The sequence below is a fragment of the Anolis sagrei genome, chromosome X (genome assembly GCF_037176765.1).
Source record: "Anolis sagrei isolate rAnoSag1 chromosome X, rAnoSag1.mat, whole genome shotgun sequence".
Lineage (NCBI taxonomy): Eukaryota > Metazoa > Chordata > Lepidosauria > Squamata > Dactyloidae > Anolis > Anolis sagrei.
The window spans coordinates 26,492,660-26,516,243 of NC_090034.1; the positions used below are offsets into that span (position 1 = coordinate 26,492,660).

Here is a 23,584-nt window from a genome sequence, read left to right on the forward strand (position 1 = left end):
AATTTAACGTCTGGTTTGCTGGAGAAATTGAATTACAGTGTCACAAAATGAAGCATGCATAAGAAGTCTGTCATCAACTTATGAAATGTTCGAAAAGCTCTGCATCAGAATCTCCTTACTAACTAAATGCTGTCTTGTTCCCTTCAAGTGGCCATTCCAAGTATTACAGCTTTTACATTTTAAGGGGGAAAAAAGAAGAAGCAAACTTTAATGCAGCACAAGGCAGCCAGCAGTGGGATTCACTTAACTTTTCATAGTCTGGCCCAGGCATGGGCAAACTTCGTCCCCACAGATGTTTTGCACTTCAATTCCCATTATTCCTAACAGCCTACCAGCTGTTAGGAATTGTAGGTGTTGAAGTCCAGAACACGTGGAGGGCCAAAATTTGCCCATGACTGTTCTAACCTATCTCACTGGTTTGTGAGAAATATCTTTTTGCACTGCTCTGAGTGAACTCTGCTTCCTGGAATCTTTCTGAGGGACAGAAATGTACTAAATGTCCAGTTTGCTGTTTGGACCAAGATGCCCATCCTTTTGAGGATGCTACACTTTCATCATAGTTCATGGTGACATAGAGATTATGTTTCATTGTTGACATTCCTCTTGGGTTTTGAAGCCTTGGGGGCGTTGTAAGCCCTGCCGCTAGATGCCCGGAGGCCATCTGTGCCTAGAAGTTTCCTGAGCCGCAAGATCTCTTCCTTGTACCTACGGAAGAAGCAAAACAAATGTACTGTCAGCCCAGTGTTGTGGCACTAAACCTTCCTTAGGCTCACTTATCCTTGGCGCTCAGGTGGCAAGAATCAAATACGTCTACTTCAGAGGAGCAAATTATGTGGCCTTCCAGATATTACTTGAGAGCCAGGAGGACATGGTGGATTAAGTGTTGCTCTAGGAGACTTGGGTTGGTCAATCAGGGAGGCTCACTGGTTGATGATAATAATAATGATGGTGATAATAAATAAAACTATATTTGTATCCCTCCATCATCTCCCCGAAGGGACTCAGGGCGGCTCACTCAATAGTGCAACAACACACAGAATAAAGCGAGGTACATGAACATATAAATCCACAACAAGGTAAATTTACATCACAGTTTACATAAAACAACATATAAAACCCCTACTGATTTAAAAAATTCAGTAAAACGCAGCAAAGGCTGCTGATATAAGTCCCATAAAGTGCTAATGTGAAACAATCACTAGGTCCTTGAGTTTAATAATTAAGGTGCAAATCCTGGTCAAAGGCTTGTTTAAAAAGCCATGATTTCAGATGTGTCTGGAAAACTTGGAGAGAGGGAGCTAGCCTGATCTCTCTAGGGAGGGCATGCCAAAGCTGGGAGGCCACCACCAAGAAGACCCTCTCTCATCCCCACCAACCACGCTTGAGATGGAGGTGGGACCGAGAGGAGGGCCTTCTCAGCAGATCTTAGCACTCGTGCTGGCTCACAGAAGGTGATACAGTTTCAAAGATAGGTTGGACCCAAGCCTACAGGGCTTTGAAGGTAATAACCTGCACTTGGAATTGGGACCAGAAAGTGTCAGCAATCAGTGGAGCTGCTTTAATAAGGGTGTGGTATGCTCCCTATAACCAGACCCAGTTAGTAATCTAGCTACCCACCTTTGCACTAACTGCAGTCTCAGGATCATCTTCAAAGGCAGCCCCATGTGGAGTGCATTGCAGTAGTCCATTCTAGATGTAACTAAGATATGGACCACTGTGGCCAAGTCAGGCTTTTTGAGGTATGGTCACAGATGGCGCACAAGCTTTAAATGCCATCCAGCCACGGCCGATACCTGAGCCTCAAGCATCAGGTCTGAATCCAGGAGGACCCCCAGACTGCGGACGTGTGTCCTCAGGGGACGTGTGTCCTCAGGGGGCGTGTAACCCCATTGAGCACAGGTTGCCACCCTAGACCCCGATCGGCCTCACGACTAACCAGGAGGACTTCTGTCTTGTCTGGATTAAGCCTCAGCTTGTTGGCCCTCATCCAGTCCATCACAGCTGCCAGGCATCGGTCCAGGATCCCGGGAGTTTCCTTGGATTTAAGTTGAAATTAGTAAAAGAGTTGTGTGTCATCTGCATAGGGATGACACCCAACTCTAAAACTCTGGATGACCTTGCCCAGCGGTTTCATGTAGATGTTGAAGAGCATGAGGGAAAGAATCAAACCTTGCAGGACCCCACAGATAAGTGGCCAGGGGTCCGAGCCGGTGTCACCCAGTATCACCATTATGATCCTCCAGGAAGGATCAACATTCACAGCATTTTAAAAGTTGGTTGAAATTTTCAGGCAGTGTTTTTGCTCCAAACCATACAAAAAGTCTCCCGGAGTATGAAAACATCTAAAGTGAGCCAAAATACAAAGCAGCAGGAAGTCAGGCATGACATTGTGTGATAAGTACTGCCAGAGACAGTATTATCTTGCGGAAATTCCACTTTGCCATCCTCATGTGATAAAAGTCCTCTAAGTATCATAACTTTTTTAAAAATGCACACAGGGCTCTTTAAATATATGACAGCATTATCTCAATGTCAGAGATCCAGCAGACAAGCTAAACATCAGCCTCACCTCCCCAGATGCTTATCCACATAGTCCTGCAGTTCAGCCACCTGTTCTTCTGCCACCATGGCCCGTGTCAACAACTGGCTCCTCTCCTTTTCCAAGTCCTCCTGTGGTTGTAAAGAGGCAAGAAGAGCTTGATTGACCAACTGGTTGATATGGAAAGCCTGCATTCTTCTCCTTGTGGGCCTTCAAAGTGTCCCGTAAATGTCCAAAACTAAGACTTCAGAACTCTTGTGTAGGAATCCGCTTGCCAGAAGGAATATGCACAAAACACCCTGCTACTACGAGTTCCCTCAGCACTGCCATGTTCTTGGAGAGCTTTACCTGAGTGCGGTGAGTGAATTCTCGCAGCTGCTTCCTGAGCTGCTCCCAGCCTGCCTCATCCATGGTGCTGAGAAATAAAAAGGAAGAGGAAAATGGTACTGAGAAGAGTCACAGGTGATCCCTTATGGCAGAGATGAGACCAGCCCCCACCCCCACCCGCAAAGCAGTGTTAGAAAAAAATCTCTGACACAGGCACAGGAAGCCAATAGGGCAAACCAGTCATTTTGGAATCAATAGAGAGGAGGTTCTTTGGGGATTCTGTTCCATAAAGCTTGCTAACATGAGTATCCCATTTGTTGTTGTTTATTCGTTCAGTCGCTTCTGACTTCGTGACCTCATGGACCATCCCACGCCAGAGCTCCCTGTCAGCCGTCACTGCACCCAGCTCCTTCAGAGTCAAGCCAGTCACTTCAAGGATGCCATCCATCCATCTTGCCCTTGGTCGGCCCCTCTTCCTTTTTCCTTCCATTTCCCCCAGCATCATCGTCTTCTCTAAGCTTTCCAGTCTTCTCATTATGTGGCCAAATACTTCAACTTTGCCTCTAATATCCTTCCCTCCAATGAGCAGTTGGGCTTTATTTCCTGAAGTATGGACTGGTTGGATCTTGTGGTCCAACGTCCTCTCAGAATTTTCCTCCATCACCACAGCTGAAAAGCATCTATCTTTCTTCGCTCAGCCTTCCTTATGTTCCAGCTCTCACATCCGTAGGTTACTATGGGGAATACCATTGCTTTAACTATGTGAATCTTCGTTGCCAGTGTGATGTCTCTACTCTTCACTATTTTATCGATTTTGGACATTGCTCTCCTCCCAAGAAGTAAACGTCTTCTGATTTCCTGGCTGCAGTATGCGTCTGCAGTAATCTTTGTGTCTAGAAATACAAAGTCTGTCACTGCTTCCACGTTTTCTCCCTCTATTTGCCAGTTATCAATCAGTCCATATTTATTTATTTATTTATTTCATGCACCTTTACCCCGCCCTTCTCCCCCTGAAGGGGACTCATTGGTGTGATGGAACCAGTCTGACTGTGTACCAGTAAAAAATATATCCTAAAACCATTTCTCTTTCTTTTCCATCACAGCTAGCGCTCATTATTTCCATTGCATGCTACCATGTGTATCCCCCCCCCCCCCCGTTTTATGCATGCCTTATAAGATAATCTCATGGAAGTTAAAATGTCAAGAGAAGTGGTGTCCTTATTTATTTATTTAAGTGTCTGTCGGAAGTAATTTATTAGAGCTTGTCGGGCACCTTTACATTCTAGATCAATAGTTTTCAACCTGTGGGTGCCCAGATGTTTTGGCCTTCAACTCCCAGAAATCCTAACAGTTGGTAAACTGGCTGAGATTTCTGGGAGTTGTAGGCCAAAACACCTGGGGACCCACAGGTTGAGAACCACTGTGCTAGATCAAACCATCTGTTGATTACTGCTCTATTAGCATTGAATTGTTTGTTGCAGACCAGTTTGGCTCTGAGGTTTTGAATTATGGTCTGAGAAGCAAGTAAAATGTCTAGACAAGAATCTAAAATATCTTGATGACGAGATTTCGAATCAATGCTTTTGAACACTACTCTAGAAATCTCTAGGTTCTCGAATATGATTTGGAAGAAATCGGTCAAACGCTGGAAAAGCTAGCTATTCCTAGAGAGAGAAAATAGCGATTTTACTATTTTTCCCTATTGTGGGGGTCCTATGCCCCTAACCCAGTGAATGTAGAAGGCTGACTATACTGATCTGGATGAAGCAGTCTTTACATATTTTTGGGTCCCTCGGCTTCAGGGCAACATTGCTGTGCTACCTTCTTGCAAGGTAAGTCTTTGTGAATGTATACAAACCACACCAGGAGCCCCCTATTTTTGCACCAATGAAGTATTTGCTGAAATAGCAGACTTCATCGGTGAGAAATGTTGCTGGTATGAGACCCTGGACTGTCAATTCATGCATTTGGGGGGCAGGGGAATACGTGTATTGTACTTATGGGCAAATCCACTTATTTCACTGCGGTGGCTTAAGCCGTGAGGAGAGGTGATCTGATTGTGAGGAAATATGCAGGCCAGCCGTGGGAAAGTTCCCCAGTCTGTCCGGGGACTGCATGAGCAAAATATAGGTCACATTTGATGTCTGGGGGAATTCTTCCGACTGTATAGAAAGGATGGTATGAACTGAGGAATGCATTGTGCTCCCTTTGGCATGCCTTTGGAGAGGGCCGGCTTGCCCTCTAGCGGGCATCCGAGGCACAGAAGGGAGAAAGATCCCCTGGCTCCATATTCCAGCAGTCCCAGCTCACTATAGGATGAATCATTTTCAAGGGAGATGGGTGGGCATTTCAGCTCGAGGCATGCATATTGATGGTAGGAATGGTGTCAGTTAATATGATGGCAATGGAGATGTGGAGCACATAGGCTTGTCACTTTGGTTTGTGTTGTTGTCAGACTGCTCTCAGCCATCTTCACCAACCTGCAGCCAAACTTCGTAATTACAACCATGATGAACTTCCCTAAAGATCCAGCTCAGGCTCCCGATAGTAATAATGACAATATACTTTATTTATATTTCACTTTATCTCCTCAAAAGGTTGGCAGTTTGAATCCAGGGAGCAGGGTGAGCTCCTGCTGTTAGGCCCAGCTTCTGCCAACCTAGCAGTTCAAAAACACGCAAGTGTGAGTAGAGCAATAGGTACCACTTCTGCTGGAAGGGAATGGCACTCCATATAGTTATGCTGGCCACATGGCCTTGGAGGTGTCTAGGACAATGAAAGCTCAGCTTAGAAATCGAGATGAGCACCAGCCCCCAGAGTCGGACACAACTAAACTTAATGTCAAGAGAAACGTTTACCTTTACCTATATTCTCCTCTATCTCCCCGAGGGGACTCAGGGTGCATTACAGAACTCATATATGGCCAACATTCAATGCCGTTATACAATTGACAAGGACAGACAATACATAAACAGAGGTATAGGCTTTTCCTATCTTTGGCATCTGGAGGCCATGGTCACAGGGAGGTGCTGTCGCTTCATCTTCCATGCTGAGGAGCTTTTGTTGTCCATAAATGTTCTCCCAATCGAATCACTGGAATGTCCTTATGGTCGCCTTTTATTCCCTCCCCACTTAAAGCGGTACCTATTTATCTACTCTCATTGCTGTTTTTGATCTGCTAGGTGAGCAGAAGCTGGGCTGACAGTAGGAGCTCACCTCAACCCGGGCTTGAACTGTCAACCTTTCAATGGGTAAGATTTTCTGCAGCTGGTGGTTAACCCGCTGTGCTAAAGCTTGGCACAAATACCCAATATTACCTCTAAACTCAATCTAGAGAGCCACAATAACATATCATTGGATTATGACTCAGGAGGCCAGAGTTCAAATCCCAGCCCAGCCAAGGAAACGCCGTGGGAAAATCACTTCTAGCAGACTGTCTCTGGACCAATCTTGCCAAGAAAACTCCATAAGGGGCCCCATTATGGTAGCCATAAGTTGTAAAGGACTCGAGTCTGGTCTCTTTCATACTGCCCAATTATAAAAGTTCAATCCCACTTTAACAGCCGTAGCTGCACCCGATGAAATCCTGGGATATGTAGTTTGGTGAACCAAATAGAATCTTCTAAGTGCCATCGACTGAGCTATACCATCAGAACTCCTTTGCAGAAAACGCTAAATACCTCACCAAAGTACAAATCCTAGGATTCCATAAGTTGGAGCTACAGCCATTAAAGCGGCATCAAATTTCTGTACCAGTGTACTGTGAAAGATTGGAGTCCTCTATTCTTTCGTATTACTCCTTCAAAGTGGTGGAAATAAATGCTGTTTCATAACTGCCTCGAACTGCAGTCCTACGCTGCATAGAACTGACCATCCCTGTGCTGACTGTATAAATATAGTTTCAAACTGCATTCAATGGTTGTGTAGATGAAGCCACAGAAAACGTTTCTGGTACCTGTGTCTGACTCCATAAAAAGGAGAACTGGTACTCACTGTGCAGGTGTTGTCCTGGGACCAGCGTTTTCACTCAGCTTTACCTGCAAAGCAAGTGAAAAAGTAAGAAGGGCTGTTTTGATCCAATATTCACCATTGAACCTATTTGCAAGTATACATTTAAAATGACAGAATTTGTAAACCATAATGGAAAAAACACACTTTGAAACCATTTCCAACTTGTAATATATCATATGGGACTTAATGTTATTGGATGCAACATTTTATATATAGGCCAGGCATGGACAAACTTGGGTCCTCCGGATGTTTTGGACTCCAACTCCATTCCTAACAGCCCCAGGCCCCTTCCTTTTCCCCCTCAGCTGCTTAAGGTCCTTGGTACCTATCAAAAAGAAGAGAAAACTCCAGTATATTACCCCCCACTTTTCAAACTATCTGTTTTCAAACAGTAGTGATGGCCCCAGGGATGGTAAGGCGATGGTCCAGCTTGGCCAAAATAATCTCAGGCTGAGAGGACCATGTAGACTCCACATCACTGCATCGCTCGGGGATGGAGCGTGTGGTCCCTTTCAAGGCCAGTCCACAGTAAGTGACTGGTGTAGATGAGAACTATGGTGGTTCATCAAGACATTCTCTAATCTACTGTATTTACTCAAGTCTAACACCTTCTTTTGAATAAATTACCTTTCCATGTGCCTTCTCAGGCAATCCCTCATAACCTGAGGATGATGGTCCTCCAAGTGTAGTGTCTTGGCAGAGATCTGTAGGCAATTGTGGAGCCCTATTCTTGATCCGCATGTTCTCCCGCCGTAAGAACATCAGTTTCCAGGTGGAAGGTGGTCCTGGGCAGGGTTGGCTTGACACGCCTTTCTCTTGGCACATTTCTCTCTTTTGCCCTCCATTTGTGCCTCTTTGAATTCTGCAGCACTGCTGGTCACAGCTGACCTCCAGTTAGAGTGCTCAAGGGCCAGGGCTTCCCAGTTCTCTGTGTCTATGCCACAGTTTTTAAGGTTGGCTTTAAGCCCATCTTTAAATCTCTTTTCCTGCCCACCAACATTATGTTTCCAGTTCTTGAGTTGGGAGTATAGTAACTGCTTTGGGAGACAGTGATCAGGCATTCGGACAACATGGCCAGTCCAGCAGAGTTGATGGTTTAGGAGCATTGCTTCAATGCTGGTGGTCTTTGCTTCTTCCAGCATGCTGACATTTGCCCTCCTGTCTTCCCAAGAGATTTGCAGGGTTTTTCAGAGGCAACACTGATGAAATCATTCCAGGAGTTGAATGTGACAACTGTAGAAAGTCCACATTTCACAGGTGTATAACAGGTTTGGGGGGACAATAGCTTTATAACTAAGCACTTTGGTACCCCTACAGTTGTCCCAGTCCTCAAACACTCTTTGCTTCATTCAGAAAATTCTGCACTCGCAGAGCTCAGGCGGTGTTGTATTTCATGTGCATTAGATTCATGTTATACAGCCACACCTTAGTGCTGAGCCAAAGCCAAAGGGGAAGCTGATTCAGGAGCTGCACCTGGAGCTCCTATTTGAGGAACATCATCTTTTATTTCACTGCAATGACTCAATGCTATGCCATCCTGGGATTTGCAGTTTGGTGAGGCATCAGCATTCTTTGGCAGAGAATACTCAAGGCCTTGCGAAACTGAATCCCCGTGACTCCATAGCACAGGAGCATCCAGTTTCCTTTCCATTGCAGGAAGCTTTGGTGCCCTAACACTTTTGTTTTTAAAGAAGGAATCCTAACCAGGCAGCAACATTAATGGCCATGTTACAAAAAGTGCACCTTATGCTGCAAATACGTCAGCAAATACTTTTCTGTGGGTTTCTTCAGCGTTTTGAAAATTGAGGTGTGTATTAGATTTGATGGCACATGAGATTCGAGCCAATATGGGTATGTCATCTGCGTCCCATCCTTTCTACTCAAAGAAAGTGAGATGGATCCTGGATGATCTACTGCCATCCAAGTAACAGAAACTAGCATCCAAGCAGGGTCACCTTCATCTGCAGTTCGTGGAGCTGGCCTTCCAGGCTTGCTTTGTCTTCCCGGAGCCGGTTCAGCTCTTGAGAGGTGTTGGTCAGCAACTCGGCATCAGTGATGCTGAAATTGTGTTCTGGCGGGCCAGGATCCAGGCTGTTGCTGCCCAGGGACCGGATCTGTTCGCGCTGCATCCTGCTACCAACAAGAAATAGTTATTGGTCAGGCTTGGAAAAAGATGGATTTATTGGAGTAACAGAGCATTTACAGTCATCTTGGAACCTTGCATTTGGCTGCTCAGTGTCTAAACCAGGTACGGGCAAACTTCGTCCCTCCAGGTGTTTTGGACTTCAGCTTCCACAATTCCCAGCAGCTGGTTGGCTGTTAGGAATTGTGGGAGTTGAAGTCTAAAACACCTGGAGGGACGAAGTTTGCCCATGCCTGGTCTAAACAAGCGAGACATTTCGTGCTCCTTGTTCTGTGCCTTCAAGCCATTTCCACCTTAAAGCAACACGATAGTAAACCTATTATGGATTTGTTTCTGAGGCTAAGAGTGTGTGACTTGTCCAAGGACATCGAATGGGCTTCCATGGCTGGGAAACCCTGTTCTCCACAATCATGGTCCAGTGCTCAACCCACGATTTATTATTTATTTATTTACAGTATTTATATTCCATCCTTCTCACCCCACAGGGGACTCAGGGCGGATTACAATGTACACATATATGGCAAACATTCAATTCCAAAGACACACAACAGATATAGACAGACTGTCAGAGGCTATTTAACTTTTCTGGCTGCCAGGGGAGCTGTTGCTTTCATCGTCCATCTGCGACACTGATGAAGTACTTCCGCATTTCCAGCATGCTTTGCTGGAGTGCTTTGCTGGAGTCTTTTTTATGGCCTCGTAAATTAGTTAAATTAGTCTCCCCACACATAGGTGGTACCTAATTTTCCTACTTGACAGATGCAACTGTCTTTCGGGTTGCAAAGGTTGACAACAAACTACACAATTGGTCAGAAGCTCACCCCGACCCGGGCTGGCTTTGAACTCATGACCTTTTGGTCAGATGTGATCTTAATGCAGCTGACACTCAGCCAACTGCGCCACAGTCCACGATGCCATACTGGCCTCCTTTTCTGATCCTACCTGTATGCAACCAGCAGCCCCTCGTGTTTTTTGACCATGTTCTGCAGGCGTTTCTTATAGCCTCGAGCGGCTCCAGCCAGCTGCTCTTCCCGGGTCTTGTAGGATGCCCGGATGTCCTTCAGCATGCTGTCCACAAAGCGCTTCATGTGAGCAGGCTCTGAGGGTGCTTTGCCAGCCTTTGTTACAGCAGTAGCTGATTTGTTGTCCATGTATTCCTTGAAAAACACAGGGTTTGAGGAGGGCTGGGTTATTAGTAGTGGAACTTCAACCAATGCTTCAGGATCCTTGCTAGCTAGAAACCCCACACTGATGCTGTTGGCGATCCCTTTCTCAAACTTCTTGTACACTGATGCTGTCAAGAGGCAGAGAAATGCCTCGGTAGCCACAGATTGCCCACTTTTGTTCCAAATGCACACTCACCTTGGATTTCTAATAATAATAATAATCATCATCATCATCTATATAAATAAAAATGTAATGTTCATTTGTGATACCATCAGAACTCAAAAACCACTGGGGGAATTGGCACCAAATTTGGACACAATACACCTAACAACCCAACATATGTTCTCCACTACCCCCCCCCCAAAAAAAACACTTCCCCCCTCCCTTCCCCCACCCCCCTTAGAAAGACGTTCAACTGTAAGCCTTAGGGAGGGAGGGGGAGGGAAGGAGTGCACGTGCATGGCCAGCAGCGAGTGCGCATGCCCAGCAGGCTCCCATGGAGGCCCTCCCTTCAGGAGCTGGAGAAAAAGCCCTCATCCCCGCAGGCCTGCTACTCTGTCACTATCCTTTACATCAGGGGTCCTCAAACTATGGGGTGTGGAGAAGGGTGAGTCCCCCTCCCACCCCCCACCCCAGAAGTGCTTCCCCAGGCAGCAGCAGAGTGCAGAGGAGGCTGGGCTCCCTCCTCCTCTTCCAAGGAGTAAACTTGCAACTGAAGGAAAGGAGGGATGGGGGGGGGCACATTAGGAGCTGAGGGGAAAGAACAAACAAACAGAGGTAAACAACACTTTAGATTTATTTTGTGCCTTCACTCTGCAGCAATGCCCTTCTTTTTTCGATTCTCCATGCTCCAACATGCTCTCTCTCTCTGTGCAGCATCCACCGGATTCCTGGCTATGGCTCTGCAGGCTTCCAGCCCCATGCTAACTTTAAGTTTGTGTCACATGGCTCCTGGGGGGAGGGGAGCCAAGGATTACCCTGCCCACCACTCTCCAGGGCCAGCAAGAGTGACCAAAAGCTTTATTTACTGCAGAGGAGGCTCCTGTTTGGAGGAGAAATTGTGAGAGGCAGGAGCCTGAGATTGGGGTCTGAGGCCTGCAAGAGGAGTAGTTTTGTGGGCAAAGATTCTTGGAATTGCTGGGTGCCTCTGAGCATGTGCAGAGTGATTCCTTGAGCTTTCCAAAGGTGATGGATTGATACAAAACACTCTGGGGATGATGGGAGATGCCTTTGAGAAAGGATGGGAGATGAAACTAGGGGGGGTGCATCTGCACTGGGAAATTAATGTGGTTCAGTAGCATTTTAACTTAGTTCAAGGCTGTGGATCCCGGGGAGTTGTAGTTTGACAAGGCCTTGGGCTGCTTCTACAATGAATGCAGTTCAGTACCACTTCCGCAGCTAAATAAATCATGGGATTTGTTGTCTTGAGCCTCCTTTGCCGAGGAGTATAGGAAACTGCAAATCCCAGGATTTTGTAGCAGTCAAACTACATTAATTCTACAGTGTAGATCAGGCATGAGCAAACTTTGGCCCTCCTGGTGTTTTGGACTTCAAATGTAGGAGTTATTTATTTATTTATTTATTTCATATCCTATTTTTTCTCTCCGTACAGAGACTCAAAGCGGCTCACAATTAAAAACATTATAATACAACTTAAAATATAAAATATACAATAATAAAACAGTATTGTCATTATATATTATATGTAGTATTATAATTAATATTTTAGTATTGCTGGGTGTCTTCCTTGCTATCTTTTTGTAGACAAGTGAAGATCCTTTTCTTTCATCAGGTCTTTGAAGGATGATTGCACAGGAAAAAGGCCTTTCATGTACTGTGTTTTCAGTAGGGTCCATTTGTTTGAGGTGGTCTCTCCCTCGAGTTGTAAGCCACAGTCTTTCAACCTCCACAATAATGATTTAATCAGAGTTGGACAGTCTTATCTTAAATTACAGCTCTATGCAAATATTCAAAAACATTGAAACTATTGCTATCAAATTACCTCTATTTCATTTTTATTTTTGAAACAAGCTTGGCTACCTCATTTTACATCTGTCCCTTCTGTCTATTCCTTCAACTAGAATTCTTCTGTTTTCTGAGGGCCACAGCAACGCGTGGCAGGGTATAGCTAATAATAATAATAATAATAATAATAATAATAATAATATACTTTATTTATATTCTGCTCTATCTCCCCGATGGGACTCAGGGCGGATTGCAGAACACATATACGGCAAATATTCAATGCCATTATACAATTAACAAGGATATACAATACATAAACAGAGATATGGGCTGTCCCATCTTTTTCCATTTACAGCATCTGGAGGCTGTGCTCAACTCCGGCAACAGAGAAGTGCTGCTGCTTCATCTTCCATGCCGAGGAGCTTTGTTGTCCATAGATGTCCTCCTGATCGAATCGCTGGCATGTCCTTATTGGCACCTTTTATTACCTCCCCGCTTAAAGCGGTATTTATATACTCAAATTGCTGTTTTCGATCTGCTATGTGAGCAGAAGTTGGGCTGATGGCAGGAGCTCACCCCGACCTGGGATTGAACTGCCAACCTTTCTATCGGCAAGATTTTCTACAGCTGGCAGTTTAACCTGCTGTGCTAAAGCCTGGCTCAAAACCAAAATTATACATAAAGGATAATACAGAATTGGAGAGGAAGCCAATCTTGTTTTTTGATTTATACACTTTGGGTTTTTTGCCTTAAGTTAAGGGGTTATCTTGTAGAAGCTAGGCTTTGATACCACCCTGAGTCCCCCAGGGAAGATGGGGTGCATTACAATTACAAATAAATTGCTGTTGTTGTTGTTGTTGTTGTTGTTATTATTATTATTATTATTATTATTACATGGGGGCAGGACCTGAACCTGCTACTCATCATACTCCAGTGAGGAGGAAATGCTCACCGCCAGGTCTGTGATGTACTGAATGAGCCGCGAACGATACTCTTCGACCAGCTCCTTCAGTCGCAGCTGCAGCCGGGAGTTCTCCTCCTCTACTTCTTGGAGCTGGCTTTGAGAAGAGAGCAAAACCTGGCATCCAAGCAAAGAAAAACAAGAAAGTTTATCCTGAATATTTGGCAGCCCTGTTTTGGAAGATTCTTAAAAATGTACATGTTCTGCAAAGCCAACCAGACTGCTTCCTTCTCTCCTCATTGTTATTAATCAAGACACTTGTCTTCATTATGCTGTCATAAGTATTTATTTTGCACACTGCTGTGTTACTTTTTTGACTTCTTTTAGTATTTGTTAGTTTAGTATTCTTCCTCAGTGATTATTAATGTGGTTCAATTTGTGTAATGAAGTCTTTGGACATTTATTTTTTCTAATGCACAAGGTCCACTCTTAGGTCATATTGGCAAAGGTGGTATTGTGCATGTGGTGGCCTTGCCCATGGGTGCACACTCTGCGTTTCTATGCACACTGTGCATAGATATGCATGCACATTTAGCTGAGCATTCAGCTGCACAGTTGCAGCTTTGGTTCACTTACCCTCTAGCTGTCCTGGCTTGGCAAGAACGGCTCTGAAAAGTAAGCCGTGCCTTTGTCTGCTTCTATTAAAAAGTCCTAGTTTCTCTCTTCTCCCACTTTGCTGCATTAAGTCAAAGTACAAAACGAGATCTCACTCAATTACTTTGGAGCAGGAGGAAAAGAGAGACTGGTGTCTCCTTTTTCCCAGGAGCCCCAAACAAAAGCAAAGTGTGGCAGGCACTCCTAGCTTGCCTTTTCTTCCTCACGCATAACTTTTGCTCAACTTTACCCCAGTGTAACATTGTTTGGCTACGCATGTCTCTGTGAAAAGTTGGGTGTGGTCACTGTGTAGCACCATTCGTGCCTCATTCCATATGCTTCGCAACTTGGATGTAGGATTATGACCACTGCTTGGTCCTGTTTTTTCTATTCTTAAGCATGTCCTCCTTTTCAACTTCTGCCTTTCCATTTGAAGCTTTCCTTACCGCCGACTGCTCCGCAAGCTTGTGCTGCGTGCTCCGGATCTCCTTCTTTGCTTCTTGGAGCTCCTTCCCCATTGAAACCCTAGACATGCAAAAAACATGAGCTATCCAACAGAAGCTGAGCAAACAAACCTCGATGAGCTTCTGTGTGACATAAATTGGACTGCCAGCCTGTTCATCCAATAGCTTGAGGGTTGCCTTGGTTGGCAGGTATGAATACACACATTTGGATAGGGGCAAGGGGAATGTGAAGGAACTGAAATTTAAAATGTGCAACCCCAATTATCATCTTATTTGTGGTCATTCTTGTGTGGAGAGTGCCCTAGACAGCTTGAGATGGATAAACAGGTTGACATGTAATCCTATATGGTCCAGGATAACATAGTAGTTCCACATGCATAGCTGACAGTGGCATCATAAGAGGGGAATGCCGACGTTTCTAATACGTATGGTTTAAAAATACTTTTAAAAGAAGTTGTGTGACTAGTGGCTGGTGAAGGAAACCAAAGCCAAAGAGAATAATCTGGGGGATTTCTACCAATGAGGGATTAAGCTTTATATCCATCCATTTGCACAATCCACTTTGGGCATGATCCACTCCAGACTGCAGAATCGTAGTAGCTCCGCACCAGCTGCTATGGCTCCATCCTATGGAATCTTGGGGTTTGTAGTTTTTATGGCACCAGAACTCTGATGGAGAAGGGTCAGTATCTTTAAAACTACCAATCAATTTAGCCATGGCATTCAGTGTGTGGTAAAATTGCTATGTGGCTATAGCCCTGGATGTGGATTTTGTTAACACTATGCAAAAAAAAAAGTCATTTATATTATTTCATATCAGATGGTCACAGGTTCAAATCCAGTGAGCGGCGTGAGTCCCCACTGTTAGCCCCAGCTTCTGTCAACCTAGCAGTTCGAAAACATGGAAATGTGAGTAGATCAATAGTTAACGCTCCGGTGGGAAGGTAACGGCGCTCCATGCAGTCATGCCTACCGCATGACCTTGAAGTTGTTTATGGGCAATGCTGGCTCTTCAGCTTAGTAATGGAGATGAGAACCAACCCCCAGAGTCAGACACAACTGGACTTAATGTCAGGGGAAAACCTTTAGTTTTTTACATATATTAAAATATATATTTGAGTGTGTATACACTCGAATTATGGGAGGGAATTGTTCTGGACTGTGCTTCCCATCAAACCTCACAATTAGCTGTGTTGGCCAGGACTACTGTGCCTTGCAGTCCAACAATACCTGAAGGACCTTGTGATCAAAAATCATGCTCTAGGTCAAAGGCAGGCTACGTTGGCCGTACTCACATTCTCTCCTCTAATTTCTGCTGCTGGGAGTTGTACATTTCTTTCATATTTTCAATCTCTCTGGTGAAGTGATCTTGGTTCCCAAAGAGCTGGGAGAAAGAGAGGAATTAATGCATCAGAAAGTATATTTACACATATTGAAGACACAGTAAACTTTATGCTGGATCAAACATTAATCTGTCTTCATTGCGTAAAAGATAAACTTAGCCAAGCAGCTGAAGTGTGGCATCAAAAACCAGTCTATTTCCAACAGAAACGTATCATAGCATAGCACTAGAAGACCTAGAAAATGTATAAAAAATATGTAGGGTAAGTGAAACTGTAGAAGTCATACCGTATTAATTTTTATCTAGTTTTGATCTCTTTTGGACAACTCAGGTTCCAGCTACACTGCATTATTTAGTCACTTTTATGATGCAGTGGAAATCCATGATATTATTTATTTATTTATTTATTTACAGTTCCATCTTGTCTCCTGCACTGTGCTTATAATATAATATAATATAATATAATATAATATAATATAATATAATATAATATATTGTATATACATATAATATTGATAATATTATAATGTAATACAATTTACTACTACTACTAATAAAATGATATTATAATTATATCTATATATATAAAAATGCTCATGTCGTCGTGAGTGGCTTAAAAACAAAAGAACCGCTGGGCCAATACCCACCAAATTTGGCAACAAAACTCCTTACCATACAAGGTGTGATCAACAATAATAAAAATAACAAAAAAACAAAAAGAACTTATAAATCCTTAAGAAAAGGAGAACCCATCACAGCGCATGTGTGCAGCTGTGGGGGGGGGGGGTGCACGTGCATGTAAGAGAGCTCCTCCATCTTCTCGCAGCAGAACTTGTGGCGGCAACGGCTGCTGGGCCTCCCGGAGCCAGCCGCAGCTCCACCGAAATTCAAAATCAGAAACACCAGCCTGACCGACGGAGCCTCAAGCGAGGCAGGAGAATCAGGAGGCGGCTTCTCCACTCCATAGCAACTGCGCCTGGGGGAGGCTTGGCCCACCTTTCCCAGGAGCAGTTGCAGGCAAAGAGGACTCCTCCCCCTCCTCCCTGGCTGTTTTGGGGCTTCGCGTCCGTCCCTCCCACCCTCCATTCCCCCCAAGAGGTCTCCCAGAGGCCCAGCACCAAGTTCCGCCCGGCCTTCCACTGCTGCACGCCTCCCTTCCCGAGCCCCGGCGCCTTCCTAGGCAGGCGGGCCTCTTGCACCACCACCACCCCCCCAGCTTCCCTGTACCCCATGGGGCAGGCAGAGTGCTGTGATCCTTCCTTCCCTTATCTTCTGTTTTTCCTCCCTCCCTTTCCTTTCCTTCTTCCCCTTCTGTTTTCCTAACTCCTTCCCACCCTTCCCTTTTTTCCTTCTTTCCTTCCTTCCTTCCTTCCCTTCTCCCCCTTATCCTCTCTTTCCTTCCTTCCTTTATCTTCTGTTCTTTCCTTCCTTCCTCCCTTCCCTTCCCTTCCTTCCCTTCTTTCCCCTTCTGTCCTACCTTTCCTTTCCATTCTTCCCTTCTTCACCTTATCTTCTGCCCTTCCTTCCTTTCCTTCTTTCTGTTATCTTCTGCCCTTTCTTTCCTTCCTTCCCTTCTTCTCCTTCTGTTTTTCCTCCCTTCCTCCTTCCCACCCTTCCCCTTCCTTCCTTCGTTTCCTTCTTCCCTTTGTCTTCTATCTTTCCTTCCTTCCTGCCTTCCTTCCTTCCCTCCCTTCTTTCCCCTTCTGTCCTACGTGGGGTGAAAGAGTGAAGGGCCCGTCGCCCCCCCCCCCCACCACCACAAGCAACTCCCAAATGTCAAGGTCTTCCCCAAACTCCACTGTGTACAAATTTTGCCATATTGAGTTTTCTTCCCAAGTTTGGTCCAGATTCATCTTTGTTTTGATTCACGGTACTCTCCAGATGTAAGTGGACTGCTATTATTATTATTGTTATTGTTCTTATTATTATTAACCTGAGCCTGGCTATCTGTCAGGAGTGGTTAGATTGTTCTTCTCCCATTTGCCAAAAGGGGCTGCACTGGATGGCCCCTTGAAGTATCTTCCTATCCTACGATTCTTTTATTATTATTATTATTAGTAGTAGTAGTAGTAGTAGTATTATACTGAGCCTGAATGGCCATCTCTCAGGAGTGGTTTGATTGTGCTTTTCCCTTATCCCAGAAGGGGCTGGACTAGATGGCTCTTGGAAGTCTCTTCCTACCATAGGATTCAATCATCATCATCATCATCAAGTTGAGGCTGGCCATCTCTTAGGAGTGGTTAGATTGTGCTTTTCCCATTTTCCAAAAGGGACTGGACTTGATGGCCCTTGGAGGTCTCTTCCTACCCTACCATTCTACTATTCTCATCAACCAGAGGCTGCTTGGCCATCTGTCAGAAGTGCTTTGATTATGCTTCTCCACCATGAGGGTAGAATAGGGTTGCCACAGAGTATGCCACAGCAACGCGTGGCAGGGTACAGCTAGTATTGTATATTAAATGTAATATTACTAATAATATTACAGTATAATGTTATAGTACAATGTAATATATAATATTAATATTGTGCTGTGATAATAATATAATATATTGTATTTACTTTTTACTTGTAATCTGCTCTGAGTCCCCTTCAGGGTGAGAAGAGCGGCATATAAATGTCATAAATAAATAAATAAATAATAAATACAGTAATTATATTCTGCTCTTCTCACCCCAAAGGGGACTCAGAGCGGATCACAGAATACATATACGGCATACATTAAATGCCGATTATACAATGACAAGACAGACAACATAGATAGAGGTTTATATAGGCTTTCCTATCTTTTGGCATCTTGATGGCTGTGCTCAGTTCCAGCCATGGGGGATGGGGTGGTGCTCTCACTCTATTTTCCCTGCGAAAGAGCTTTTTAGTCATAAACTTCCTCCTTTTTTGATATAATTGCCATGCCTAAATGCCTCCCTGCTTTAACGCGGTACCTATTTATCTACTCACATTTCTGTTTTCGATCTGCTAGTTGGGCAGGGAGTTGGGCTGATGGCCAGGAGCTCACCTTGACCCGGGCTTTGAACTGTCAACCTTTCAGTTTACTGCAGCTGCAGCTGGTGATTAATCTACTGTGCTAAAATCCGGCCTGATTCAAAGCAAGTACTATAATGCAATTTCCAACAGCATTATATGACAGCATGGATGGGGCTCAGTTATCGTGCTCATATGTAATGCTGTGTTTTGTAGTTGCATAAAGAATTTAGAGTCCCGTTGATGAAAGATCCAACTCATGGTAAAACTAGAGTATTGTCAAAGAGATCTAGCTCTAAAAAACATCACAACAATCATATTACTCACACTTTTCTCCAGTTTCTGCCGTTCATATTCTGAAGCCACTATGTCTTCAGGCTCAGGGGAAAAGACACAGAAAAGGAGCAAGTGTTAGATTTCTATCAGTAGAGGAGAGACAGAGTTTTTGAGAATGTGACTTTCGGTCCATGCAAACCACTTGAAGTAATTATTTCATTCACCAAGGACTTCAAGACCTGGAATGAAAGTCTGGTGTCTGAGAGTGGATTCCTTGGTTGGCCATGGATACCTATTGCTTAACTTTGGGCAAGTCACGCACTCAGAAAACCCTATAATAGAATTGCCATAAGTTGGAAAGGACCCAAAGGCACACATCAGCAATGGCAACCCAACATTTCAGGAAGGCACCAGAAGTCAGGAAAGCTCAGACACCAAGTCCAAGAATCCCTCATTCCTGTGATAGCCAAGCAGGCTGAGAGACTATGGAAACTGCTGTCCCAAAAAGAAATAGTTCCAAACTCTCGTGGAAGTGTCTGTTGGAATGGGTATTATTCCGACAAAGAGACATACCTTCACTTGGCGGGCAGAAAGACGCTGGACCAAAGCACGCACCCGCTTCAGCTCCTCAGATGGCTCAACCGTTTCAACATTGGGTTTGGGGAGGTTGCCCCACACATGGTGAAGGGAATTAGCTAGGTTGAGTAACTCTTTGCTCAACTCCTCATTCTTAGCAATCTATAAAAGAGACCAAGAAAGAGAACAGACTTATTAAGAAGACCGGCAATGTCCACACTCCATCACAGTTCGGATAGAAGAGCAAATGTGTTGCCATGAAAGACCCTACATCAGATATTTCCAAACTCTGTGTCACAACACACTATTGTGTCAGCTGCAGTATGAAGGCGTCTCCCACAGACATAACAAGAAATGACAAAAATCTTGGAAATGGTGGTTGTTATCTTACAAATCATCTTCTTTTATGCCAACACTAGATGCCTATGCTATGGTTAGTAACCCTTACCTCCTGTCCATGTTCCTTGCCCAGTGCAAGGTAATTGCTCTTCAGCACAAGGTACTCATCTGCCAGCTCCTTGCGGCTGTCTTCAAGGGCCTGCAGGCGTTCTCGCAAAGCATTGCGTTCCCCGGCCATTTTCTCAGCATGAAGCTCGACTTCCAGAATACGATTTTCCAGGGTCAAAATCTAGGAAACATATGTGTTTAAATAATATGTAAACAGCCATGTTTTCATCCTTTGGAATTCTGAGGTTTTGTAGTATGGTCAGCGGCACCAAAGGAGTCACTCTGGCTGAGAAGTAATGACTCTCCCTAAACTGCCAGACCTAGGATTTCCTAGGACAGAACCATGGCAGTGAAAGTGGGATCAAAGCACAACAATCCTGCAGTGTGAACGGATGTAGAGTCACTATCAGGTGAGATCACTAATAAGGGCATGATACACAGCTACCATAGTCTGGCACTGTCTTGGCCTCTTGGTATTCTTTGGGGGAAGGAGGTGATGTTTAAGTTCACTTAAGTCAGTAGTGGTGATGCCAGATGGTTTGGAGGAGAATACGATGGCAATCAGAAACAGAAAGATTTTCATTCTGATGTATGCAGATGATCTAGTGCTCATCTCCTCTCTCTGTTGGGTCTTAAAAGTCTTCTGAAGGCTTTCAGAACCTACTGCCAAGAGAAAGATCTGTCAATAACTTACTCCAAAGCCAAGGTTATGGTTTTTGGCAGACACTGTCCCAGGTTTAAATGGTCTTTAGACCAATATGCCATAGAAGAAACCCATCTATTAAAAAAAGAAAAGAAAAATAATAAGATGGCGAGGAAGGAACATGTAGGACAAAGGACCCCATGAGGTTGGAAGGAAGCCACAAGGTCTCTGGAAGCAGACGTACCACATTTTTCAGCTCAAAGTTTTCTGCTTCGTGTTGCTCCCTCATTTTATTGGTCTGAATCTGAAAATCCACAAAGTCCTTGGAAATCTGGTGAAGAAACAAAGGAAGGAAGTTGATCTACTGCACCAACCAACCCTCTCCCCACCCAAACCCAGCAGAGACTAACCCTGAGGTTACATGGGGCAGCTCTGGATGTATGGCTATGGGGCCAGGTGGGAGCCAAATGAAGGATTTCTCCCTCCCAAATAAGAATCCTACCTTGCTGAGCTCACCTACCACAACACTAGCTTTCTACGGTGGTGGGATTGCAAGCTCCTAAGACTGCCTTAAGTACATTTGAGGTGTTAAACTTTCCTGACTGGGCTGGGTTCTGGTGGGAATGAAGAATTATGATCTGCAGTAGCTCAACGGGTTAAACTGCTAGCTGCATAAAAACCTGCTGACCTGAAGGTTAGAAGTTCGAAGCCATGGATCAGGGTGAGCTCCCGCTGTCAGTCCCAGCTTCTGCCTACCTAGCAGTTCAAGAACATGTAATGTGAATAGATCAATAGATATCACCTCGGTGGGAAGGTAAAAGGCGCCCCATGATGACATTCCGGCAAAACATGACTAGGAGGGTCTACACACAACAGGCTCCTTGGCATGGCAAATGGAACAAGAGCACCTCCCCATGGCCAAAATTGAGCATCACCTGCAGACGCTGGAGATGGATAAGGAAACCTTTGCCTTTGTTTGTATTGTATGTCATTGTTGTTACTATATAGAAGGCATTGACTGTTTGCCTATATATGTGTATACTGTAATCTGCTCTGAGTCCCCTCAGGGAGATAGAGCGGAATATAAGGAAACTGTATTATTATTATTATCACCCTCATCATCATCATCATCTCCATTGCATTACTCTATGCATTACCTTGAGTTTCTCCTCTTCACTGTGGATCAGTCTGGCGGAGAGGTTGGTCTTGGAGCCAGCCAGGCCTCCCATTTTTTCCTGCAGCTCTCCAATTTTGCTGTAGAGCCGTTCGTTCCTGTCTTGCAACTGGACCTGCTCCACAGGAGAACAATGTTGGTTTATGGGGTGATGAAGAAGCCTTGCAGTTCTCGTCTAAGGATGTTAGCAAATGAACCCTCTATTTCACTACTACAGTCACACTATCGTTGATAGGGGATACGTAATAGGTTGAACATCTTCAACATCACACCTCTCTTCCAACACTTGCAGTTGCCTTGATTTGCCAGTTCAAGGTCCTGCGATGACACTTCGTGTGCTCATAACCCTGCTTTCCTACACTATCGCTGTTACTTAATTATTTTTTCATTCTCATTTTTAGAACTTTGCATCTTCAGCTTTGAAAAATGGCCAAATACAGTTATAAAATATAAAATAAATAGAAAGTGGCCAGCTTGGGAATAATGAGGGCTCCTGGCCAAAGGGGGGAAAACCTATCACACTGAGGCGAATCCCAAGACTCAACATAAAATCCCTTTATGTTTCTTATGCACCTCATACACATAGCACAGATGCAATTTTGTACCATTTTTAAAAAATGCACATGAAAATAAAGTTTGTGCATACTGAATCATCAGAAAACAAAAGTGTCAGTGTCTCAGCCACTGATGGGGATTATTTCTGGATTTCAGTATGCTTTGATTTATGTTTGCAGGTGGTAACCCTTTTCATAGAATCATAGTTGGAAGAAGACAGCACGAGAGCCATCTAGTCCAGGCATGGGCAAACTTCGGCCCTCCAGGTGTTTTGGGCTCCAACTCCCACAATTCCTAACAGCTGGTATTGTGGGAGTTGAAATCCATAACAGCTGCCTCGACTAGCCCAACCCCTCTGCCATGCAGGAAAAGCACAATCAAAGCACCCCCGAAAGATAGCCATTCAGCCTCTGCTTAAAAGTTCCCAAGGAAAGAGCTTCCACCAGACTCTGAAGCAAAGAGTTCCACTGCTGAACAGCTCTCCTTACAGTCAGGGAATTCTTCCTAATGTTCAAGTGGAATCTCCTTTCCTGTCATTTGAACCCATTGCTCCAATGAGCCCCAGTTGCCAGGGCAGCAAAAAAGAAGCCTGCTCCCTCCACCCTATGGCATCCTTTTGCATATTTATACATGGTTCTCACGCCTCCTTCTCTCCACCTTCTCTTCTGCAGGCTAAACATGCCCAGCTCTTTAATACGCTCCTCAGAGGGATTCATGGTCTCCAGACCTTTGATCCTTTTAGTCGCCCTCCTCTGGAGACCTTCCAGTTTGTCAATATCTCTTTGGAACTGCTTTGCCCAGAACTGGACACAGTGGGATTCCAGGGAAAGAGGTCTAAACAAAGCAGAATACAAAGGCACCACAACTTCCCTTGATCTAGACACTAGACTGCTGTGGATGCTGCCCAAAATTCCATTGGCTTTTTGAGCTGCTGCATCACACTCTTGACTCAGGTTCATCGTGTTCCCCACAAAGACTCCAAGATCTTTCTGAAATAGACTGTCAGATCTTTAAAGATGGCTCTCATTTCTCCTCTCAGCTTTCTTTTCTCCAAGCGCAACGTACCCAGCCCCCTAAACCATTCCTCATTTTTCAGTGTTACGTTTGAAGTTGTTTTTAACATGGATCAGTTTTATTGCAGACCCTCTCCAGATCCTTAGATATAACAATGTTTTCATCAGTGAATCATAAATCAAGCATATGACCCTTACGTTTTCATTGGCGAGGCGTTGCACCTGCTCCTGGAAGGCAGCAGCACCACTGTTTTGGGGGCCGCTTCCGAACTCCATGCGATCCAAGGAAGGGGAATGGATTGGAGGTGGCTTTGAGCTGCTAGAAGCAAATCCTAGAAGAAATGGATTACAAGTGCATTTGCTGTCCCTCCCAAGGGCTTTTGCCTTGGGTTGCTATCAACTCTAGTT

The 23,584-nt window shown here is 44.6% G+C and overlaps 1 protein-coding gene across 1 annotated transcript; it reads right to left on the reverse strand.

Annotated features, from left to right (window-relative positions):
- On the reverse strand, positions 1-23,452 carry CCDC78 (coiled-coil domain containing 78). The gene is made up of 15 exons (XM_060786257.2): positions 23,375-23,452; positions 21,592-21,723; positions 20,679-20,765; positions 19,793-19,972; positions 19,342-19,506; positions 18,820-18,870; positions 15,467-15,555; positions 14,154-14,232; positions 13,105-13,230; positions 9,963-10,177; positions 8,833-9,007; positions 6,860-6,903; positions 2,888-2,954; positions 2,570-2,670; positions 1-705 (listed from the first exon to the last, which is right to left on the reverse strand). The coding sequence occupies exons 1-15, from the start codon at positions 23,450-23,452 to the stop codon at positions 579-581; spliced, it is 1,716 nt and encodes a 571-aa protein (XP_060642240.2). The 3' UTR covers positions 1-578.
- Positions 23,453-23,584: the final 132 nt, after the last annotated feature.

What these genes read in the sequence shown, in the direction of transcription:
- CCDC78 (XM_060786257.2), bottom strand. Translation starts at nt 23,452, where the DNA reads ATGGAGTTCGGAAGCGGCCCCCAAAACAGTGGTGCTGCTGCCTTCCAG. An exon ending in GCAAGGAACATGGACAGGAG is followed by an intron (nt 19,507 to 19,792) that starts GTAAGGGTTACT and finishes TCTCTTTTATAG; the next exon opens with ATTGCTAAGAATGAGGAGTT. An exon ending in CCCAGGACAACACCTGCACA is followed by an intron (nt 2,955 to 6,859) that starts GTGAGTACCAGT and finishes TTTATTTCTCAG; the next exon opens with CACCATGGATGAGGCAGGCT.